This window comes from Oncorhynchus mykiss, chromosome 25, assembly GCF_057628025.1.
Source record: "Oncorhynchus mykiss isolate SJ-2025 chromosome 25, ASM5762802v1, whole genome shotgun sequence".
NCBI lineage: Eukaryota > Metazoa > Chordata > Actinopteri > Salmoniformes > Salmonidae > Oncorhynchus > Oncorhynchus mykiss.
Genome location: NC_143046.1, coordinates 1,221,020 through 1,230,000, shown reverse-complemented (window position 1 = coordinate 1,230,000; position 8,981 = coordinate 1,221,020). Strand labels below are relative to the sequence as shown.

General features: G+C 42.8%; 1 protein-coding gene across 2 annotated transcripts in view; it reads left to right on the top strand.

Annotated features, from left to right (window-relative positions):
* The window catches only part of irg1l (immunoresponsive gene 1, like), a 13,618-nt gene extending 7,055 nt beyond the window's left edge, over nt 1-6,563 (top strand). For both annotated transcript variants that reach the window (XM_090219238.1, XM_090219237.1), the window contains 2 exons: nt 3,456-3,661; nt 4,075-6,563. In XM_090219238.1, the coding sequence (XP_090075364.1) occupies nt 3,456-3,661; nt 4,075-5,020 (1,152 nt within the window). In that variant the 3' untranslated portion in view covers nt 5,021-6,563. The remainder of the gene's footprint in view (nt 1-3,455; nt 3,662-4,074) is intronic.
* The last annotated feature ends 2,418 nt before the right edge of the window (nt 6,564-8,981 follow it).

The following is an 8,981-nucleotide window of genomic DNA, read 5'->3' as shown; positions in this document are numbered from 1 at the left end:
GACACATGTTGAGTAGATATATTTACACTAGATCTGAACAGACACATGTTGAGTAGATATATTTACAATATTTACACTAGATCTGCACAGACACACGTTGAGTTGATATATTTACACTAGATCTGAACAGACACATGTTGAGTAGATATATTTACACTAGATCTGAACAGACACATGTTGAGTAGATATATTTACACTAGATCTGAACAGACACATGTTGAGTAGATATACTAGCATGCCCCGCCCACCTGAGGATCTGTCATTTTCAGCCATCTATTTCCTGTGTTTGAGTGGTGCAAAATCAACTTGTCACTTAAAACCTCATAAATGTGAAGTCCCCAATTTGGGGACTGTATTTGAATGTTGTTATTAAATTCAATCTGGTATGAGAACGGTAGCCCCTCTCTGCAGAAGCAGGGTGTCTGCGGAAAGCTGAGTATCTTGGCTATTGGTCAAATATCTGGTATGACTTACTACCATATATGGGCATATGAATTTATAAGAACAGAATGAGCCGATGACCCTATTTCAAGATGGCTGCTACCTACATTCCGGTTAGCGTTGTGAAGCATAAACAAAATAATACGTAATACACCGAAAGCCGGGACTCCACAGATCATGAGGATATCTTATTTGTCTGCCTGTGACCTTCCGTTATTGATCACCAGCCCCGAGATTCAAAATGTTCATTTTACAAGTTTTCACCAAACAGCAAACATCTTCCAAGATAAGCTTCCATATGTTCTGTGTTTGAGCTGTAGCTACATGGGGGAACACATCTAGCCTATTGCCATCTGATGATGTATGACTTAATGGGAACATCGAATGTCCACCGAGTGACTATCTGTGCACATCAAAAATATGATGTTGCCTGCTTACCAAGATTGAACGCTTTGGCCTGAATGTCACGTCTGGAGGAAACCTGGCACCATCCCTACGGTGAAGCATGGTGGTGGCAGCATCATGCTGTGGGGATGTTTTTCATCGGCAGAGACTGGGAGACTAGTCAGGATCGAGGCAAAGATAAAGGGAGCAAAGTACAGAGATCCGTGATGAAAACCCGCTCCAGAGTGCTCAGAAACTCAGACTGGGGCAATGGTTCATCTTACAACAGGACAATGACCCTAATCACACAGTCAAGACAACGCAGGAGTGGCTTTGGGACAAGTCCTTGAGTGGACCAGCAAGAGCCCGGACTTGAACCCAATCAAACATCTCTGGAGAGACCTGAAAATAGATGTGCAGCGATGCTCCCCATCCAACCTGACAGAGCTTAAGAGAATATGCAGAGAGGAATGGGAGAAACTCCCCAAATACAGGTGTAGCGTCACACCCAAGAAGACTCAAGGCTGTAATCGCTTCCAGAGGTTCTTCAACAAAGTACTAAGTAAAAGGTCTGAATACTTATGTAAATGTGATATTTCAGTATTTTTTAAATAAAGTCTGTCTAACGCCTGTTTTTGCTTTGTCATTATGGGGTATTGTGATGTCATTATGGGGTATTGTGATGTCATTATGGGATGTTGTGATGTCATTATGGGGTATTGTGATGTCATTATGGGGTATTGTGTGTAGATTGATGAGAGTGAAAAAACTATTTAATCCATTTTAGAATAAGGCTGCAACGTAACAAAATGTGGAAAAAGGTCAAGGGGCCTGAATACTTTCCGAATGCACTTACGCGAATGAGGCACATCTAATTTTCTTCATTTTAACAGAAAATATAAATGATAATATCTGAAACAATGAGGATATAGGTCAGGTAGAACATTAACCATAAGGGTACAGTGCTCTAATGCCATGGCAGTACTTCAGCCAGACGGTGAGGGTGGTGATAATGTACACAGCAGCCAGCCATGAGAACCCTGGCCTCACCTCACCTCACCTCTCCAGGGTTTCCCTGCTCTGTCTGAGCGTTAGAGACAGACAGACACAGACGGCAGAGAGGTAAAAATATCAGAGAGCTGACAGGCAGATCGTCATCTTGTCATGCTAAGATCATTTAGCTCCACCCTTGGCAGAGCTCAGGACTAAAACAGAACTAGAACAGAGATTAGAGTCCTGATGTCCAAAACAAGCTGGATATGTCAATAGGGTGGAGTCCAGCAGAGTGGACTGGCTGAAGTACATACTGAGTGAACATCCTTGTTGTTAAAACAATCTACCCTCTGTGCCCAATAACATGCTTAACTTAGAGCCTCTCTCTGTAGGATACATAAAGAGATATTCATGACTCTACAGTCACTACACAGTCACTCTGACAGACCTGCTACAGTTATTATATTCCTGGGTCTCTACAGTCACTACACAGTCACTCTGACAGACCTGCTACTGTTATTATATTCCTGGGTCTCTACAGTCACTACACAGTCACTACACAGTCACTCTGACAGACCTGCTACCGTTATTATATTCCTGGGTCTCTACAGTCACTACACAGTCACTCTGACAGACCTGCTACTGTTATTATGTTCCTGGGTCTCTACAGTCACTACACAGTCACTCTGCCAATTATTACACCAGATAACTCTCTGACTGTTTACTGTCTGGTGTGGTTAACCAGCTGTCTTCCTTGGATTAGTGATGACACATTTACCATCAACCACCGAGTCTGTTAATAACAGGTGTCTTTTTTCTGGGTCTGTTGTCCAGGATCACTGTGTCTGTTGTCCAGGATCACTGTGTCTGTTGTCCAGGCTAACTGTGTTTGTTGTATGTCTGTTCTCCAGGCTAACTGTGTTTGTTATTCAGGCTAACTGTGTTTGTTGTGTGTCTGTTTTCCAGGCTAACTGTGTCTGTTCTCCAGGCTAACTGTGTTTGTTATTCAGGCTAACTGTGTTTGTTGTGTGTCTGTTCTCCAGGCTAACTGTGTCTGTTCTCCAGAATAACTGTGTTTGTTGTGTGTCTGTTCTTCAGGCTAACTGTGTTTGTTGTGTGTTTGTTATTCAGGCTAACTGTGTTTGTTGTGTGTCTGTTCTCCAGGCTAACTGTGTTTGTTGTGTGTTTGTTAGTCAGGCTAACTGTGTTTGTTGTGTGTCTGTTCTCCAGGCTAACTGTGTCTGTTCTCCAGGCTAACTGTGTTTGCTGTGTGTCTGTTATTCAGGCTAACTGTGTTTGTTGTGTGTCTGTTCTCCAGGCTAACTGTGTTTCTTCTCCAGGCTAACTGTGTTTGTTGTGTGTCTGTTCTCCAGGCTAACTGTGTTTGTTGTGTGTCTGTTCTCCAGGCTAACTGTGTCTGTTCTCCAGGCTAACTGTGTTTGTTGTGTGTATGTTCTCCAGGCTAACTGTGTCTGTTATTCAGGCTAACTGTGTTTGTTGTGTGTCTGTTCTCCAGGCTATCTGTGTTTGTTGTGTGTCTGTTCTCCAGGCTAACTGTGTCTGTTATTCAGGCTAACTGTGTTTGTTGTGTGTCTGTTCTCCAGGCTAACTGTGTTTGTTGTGTGTCTGTTCTCCAGGCCCACTCCATGGACTTTGATGACACCTGGCATCCTGCCACTCACCCCTCAGGGGCAGTCCTTCCTGCCCTGCTGGCGGTCAGTGATATGCTGCCCAGTAACAGCAAGCCTAGTGGGCGGGACTTCCTGCTTGCGTTCAATGTGGGTATAGAGATCCAGGGACGACTGATGAGATTCTCCAACGAGGCTCACAACATCCCCAAGAGGTAAGGACTCTGACCCCTGACCCCTAAACCTAACCCTGACACTAACCCACAACATCCCCAATAGGTGAGATCGTTAACAGCAGAACCTTAGAGTGTAAACTTCAGAGACCAGAGGAAGGTAACATCAGAACCTTGGAGTGTACACTTTAGAGACAGGAGGAAGGTAACAGCAGAACCTTGGAGTGTACACTTTAGAGACAGGAGGAAGGTAACAGCAGAATCTTGGAGTGTACACTTCAGAGACCAGAGGAAGGTAACATCAAAACCTTGGAGTGTACACTTTAGAGACCAGAGGAAGGTAACATTAGAACCTTGGAGTGTACACTTTAGAGACCAGAGGAAGGTAACATCAGAACCTTGTTGAGTGTTGTGCTTCCTTAACAACTGACCCCCCCCCCACCCTCTCCCTCCAGGTTCCACCCCCCTACTGTTGTGGGTACTCTGGGTAGTGCAGCAGCCTGCGCCCGCCTCCTCTCTCTGGAACACTCCCAGTGTAGCCACGCCCTGGCCATCGCTGCCAGCCTATCAGGAGCCCCCATGGCTAATGCCGCCACCCAGTCCAAACCCCTCCACATCGGCAACGCAGCGCGGCTGGGGCTTGAGGCGGCGCTACTGGCCTCTAGAGGTCTGGAGGCCTCACCCAGGGTCCTGGATGACACCGCCGGGGTCGCAGGGTTCAGTGCCTTCTACGAGGACTACGCCCCACAACCTTTGGCCTCCCCAGAGGAAGAGGGGTTGCAGTTCCTCCTAGAGAACCAGGATATAGGGTTTAAGAGGTTCCCGGCCCACCTGGGGATGCACTGGGTGGCCGACGCTGCTGCCGCCGTACACAAACTGCTGCTGGGGGAGCAGGGATCAGGGGGGAGTGGTCAGGGTTCAGGGGTCGTAGGTCAGGTCCAGGACATCCTGCTCAGGGTTCCCCGCTCCAAGTACATTGATCGTCCGTTCCCGGAGTCGGAGCATGAGGCCAGACACTCCTTCCAGTTCAACGCCTGCTCTGCCCTGCTGGACGGAGAGGTCACCGTGGACTCATTCTCCCAGGAAGCACTGCAGCGCCCCGACCTCTACTCCCTGCTGGGGCGTGTCCACGTCGAGCATCCCCATGACAACCCCGCTAACTTTGACCGCATGTACGGCGAGGTGCAGGTGACGCTGGTGGGCGGGGACGTCCTGAACGGACGCTGTGATACTTTTTATGGTCACTGGCGTAACCCTTTGACCAATGAGAGCCTGAGGAAGAAGTTCCGTAGCAACGCTGGGGCGGTCCTTCCCAGAGAGAAGGTGGAGGGTCTGATAGAGGCAGTAGAGGGACTAGACAAACTGGAGGACTGCTGTCCTCTGCTGGAGCAGCTACAGTGATCACACACAGAGCTACAGGGATCACACACAGAGCTACAGGGGTCACACACAGAGCTACAGGGGTCACACACAGAGCTACAGGGATCACACACAGAGCTACAGGGGTCACACACAGAGCTACAGGGGTCACACACAGAGCTACAGGGATCACACACAGAGCTACAGGGATCACACACAGAGCTACAGGGATCACACACAGAGCTACAGGGGTAACACACAGAGCTACAGGGGTCACACACAGAGCTACATGGGTCACACACAGAGCTACAGGGATCACACACAGAGCTACAGTGATCACACACAGAGCTACAGTGATCTCACACACAGAGCTACAGGGATCATACACAGAGCTACACGGATCACACACAAAGCTACATGGATCACACACACAGAGCTACAGGGGTCACACACAGAGCTACAGAGATCACACACAGAGCTACAGGGATCACACACAGAGCTACAGGGGTCACACATAGAGCTACAGGGATCACACACAGAGCTACAGGGGTCACACACAGAGCTACAGAGATCACACACAGAGCTACAGGGATCACACACAGAGCTACAAGGATCACACTCAGAGCTACAGGGGTCACACATAGAGCTACAGGGGTCACACACAGAGCTACAGGGGTCACACACAGAGCTACAGGGATCACACACAGAGCTACAGGGATCACACACAGAGCTACAGGGATCACACACAGAGCTACAGAGATCACACACAGAGCTACAGGGATCACACACAGAGCAACAGGGATCACACACAGAGCTATAGGGATCACACACAGAGCTACAGGGATCACACACAGAGCTACAGGGATCACACATAGAGCCACAGGGATCACACACAGAGCTACAGGGATCACACACAGAGCTACAGGGATCACACACAGGGCAACAGGGATCACACACAGAGCTATAGGGATCACACACAGAGCTACAGGGATCACACACAGAGCTACAGGGGTCACACACAGAGCTACAGGGATCACACACAGAGCTACAGGGGTCACACACATCACGTCACAGAACTCCTGACCAGTTAATGTTTCTGCCTTTTACAATATCATGTTAACACTTTATATTGTGAGCTGAGGTACAATGAAGAATCTAGTTCCAATGTGAGGGAAGAGACAAGTACATTATTTAAAGAATCAAACATAAATGAAGTTAAAATGAAGAATCTACTTCCAATGTGAGGGGAAGAGGGAGAGTCTATAGGTGATTAACTTTAGCTGTACATTAAATTATATAAACAATCAAAGCTAAATGATTAAGTACAGTATATTTTGGTGTATCCATTTATATGACCCCGATTAGGGTCCCTGTGTTTCCTTGACAACATATCTCTACAGTCCTGAGTGGATGTTGACAATAACAACAATTCATTTGAAGGATGGACGTATATGTACATATGATTTTATTATGAAGTTTATTTTCTATTTTGTTAAACAGTCTTGTATTCTACCAAACATGTATATTATTATGATTCTATACTTGAATCTTCATAAAAAAATGATATTAAACTAATTACAGCCTTGATCTGTTTATCCTTCTCATTTACCTCACTGAATCAGAAGAACAGAAGCAAACAATAACATGGGAATGTTACCTGACAAAAACAACACACAGATACTATATATATATGTATATATATATATAAATATTAACACATAGATACTATATATATATATATACAATAATAACACATATATATATACCCAATATTAACACATAGATACTATATATATATATGTATATATATATATAAATATTAACACATAGATACTATATAAATATATATACAATAATAACACACATATGTATATACCCAATATTAACACATAGATACTATATAAATATATATACAATAATAACACATATATACTGTATATATATATATAAATATTAACGCATAGATACTATATAAATATATATACAATAATAACACACAGATACTATATATATATATATATATATATACAATATAAATATATATACAATAATATTAACATATAGATACTATATATGTATATACACAAAATATTAACGCATAGATACTATATAAATATATATACAATAATAACACATATATAATATAATAGAGACAATAGATGTAGCTGGTCTGTCATATTATAATAGAGGCAGGAGATTTAGCTGGTCTGGCTTAATGTTATAGAGACTGTAGTTCTAGCTGGTATGGCTTAATATAATACAGACAGTAGTTCTAGCTGGTCTATCATAATATAATACAGACAGGAGATGTAGCTGGTTTGTCATAAAATAATTGAGACAGTAGATGTAGCAGGTATATCACAATATATAAGAGACTATTGACGTAGCTGGTCTGTCATACTATAATAGAGACAGTAGATCTAGCTGGTCTGTCATACTATAATAGAGACAGTAGATCTAGCTGGTCTGTCATACTATAATAGAGACAGTAGATCTAGCTGGTCTGTCATAATATAATAGAGACAGTAGATCTAGCTGGTCTGTCATACTATAATAGAGACAGCATATCTAGCTGGTCTGTCATACTATAATAGAGACAGTAGATCTAGCTGGTCTGTCATAATATAATAGAGACAGTAGATCTAGCTGGTCTGTCAAACTATAATAGAGACAGCATATCTAGCTGGTCTGTCATACTATAATAGAGACAGTAGATCTAGCTGGTCTGTCATAATATAATAGAGACAGTAGATCTAGCTGGTCTGTCATACTATAATAGAGACAGCATATCTAGCTGGTCTGTCATAATATAATAGAGACAGTAGATCTAGCTGGTCTGTCATGATATAACAGAGACATAGAGAGAGTAGATCTACCTAGTCTGTCATATTATAATAGAGTCAGTAGATCTAGCTGGTCTGTCATAATATAATAGAGACAGTTGATCTTGCTGGTCTGTAATAATATAATTGAGACTGTCGATCTAGCTGGTCTGTCATAATATAATAGAGACATAGAGAGAGTAGATCTACCTGGTCTGTCATATTATAATAGAGGCAGGAGATCTAGCTGGTCTGTCATATTATAAAAGAGACTGTAGATCTAGCTGGTCTGTCATAATAGTATAGAGACAGTTGATCTAGCTGGTCTGTCATATTATAATATAGGCAGCAGATCTAGCTGGTCTGTCATAATATAATAGAGACAGTAGATATAGCTGGTCTGTCATAATATAATATAGACAGTAGATCTAGCTGGTCTGTCATAATATATTAGAGGCAGGAGAAATAGCTGGTCAATCATAATATGATAGAGACAGTAGATCTAGCTGGTCTGTCATAATATAATAGAGACAGTAGATCTAGCTGGTCTGTCATAATATATTAGAGACAGTAGATGTAGCTGGTCTGTCATAATATAATAGAGACAGTAGATCTAGCTGGTCTGTCATACTATAATAGAGACAGCATATCTAGCTGGTCTGTCATAATATAATAGAGACAGTAGATCTAGCTGGTCTGTCATAATATAACAGAGACATAGAGAGAGTAGATCTACCTGGTCTGTCATATTATAATAGAGTCAGTAGATCTAGCTGGTCTGACATAATATAATAGAGACAGTAGTTCTAGCTGGTCTGGCTTAATATAATAGAGACTGTAGTTCTAGCTGGTATGGCTTAATATAATACAGACAGTAGTTCTAGCTGTTCTATCATAATATAATACAGACAGGAGATGTAGCTGGTCTGTCATAAAATAATAGAGACAGTAGATCTAGCTGGTCTGTCATATTCTATAAAGACAGTAGATCTAGCTGGTCTGTCATAATATAATAGAGACAGTAGATCTAACTGGTCTGTCATAATATAATAGAGACAGTAGATCTTGCTGGTCTGTAATAATATAATTGAGACTCTCGATCTAGCTGGTCTATAATAGAGACAGTAAATCTAGATGGTCTGTCATAATATATTAGAGATAGAGAGAGTAGATCTACCTGG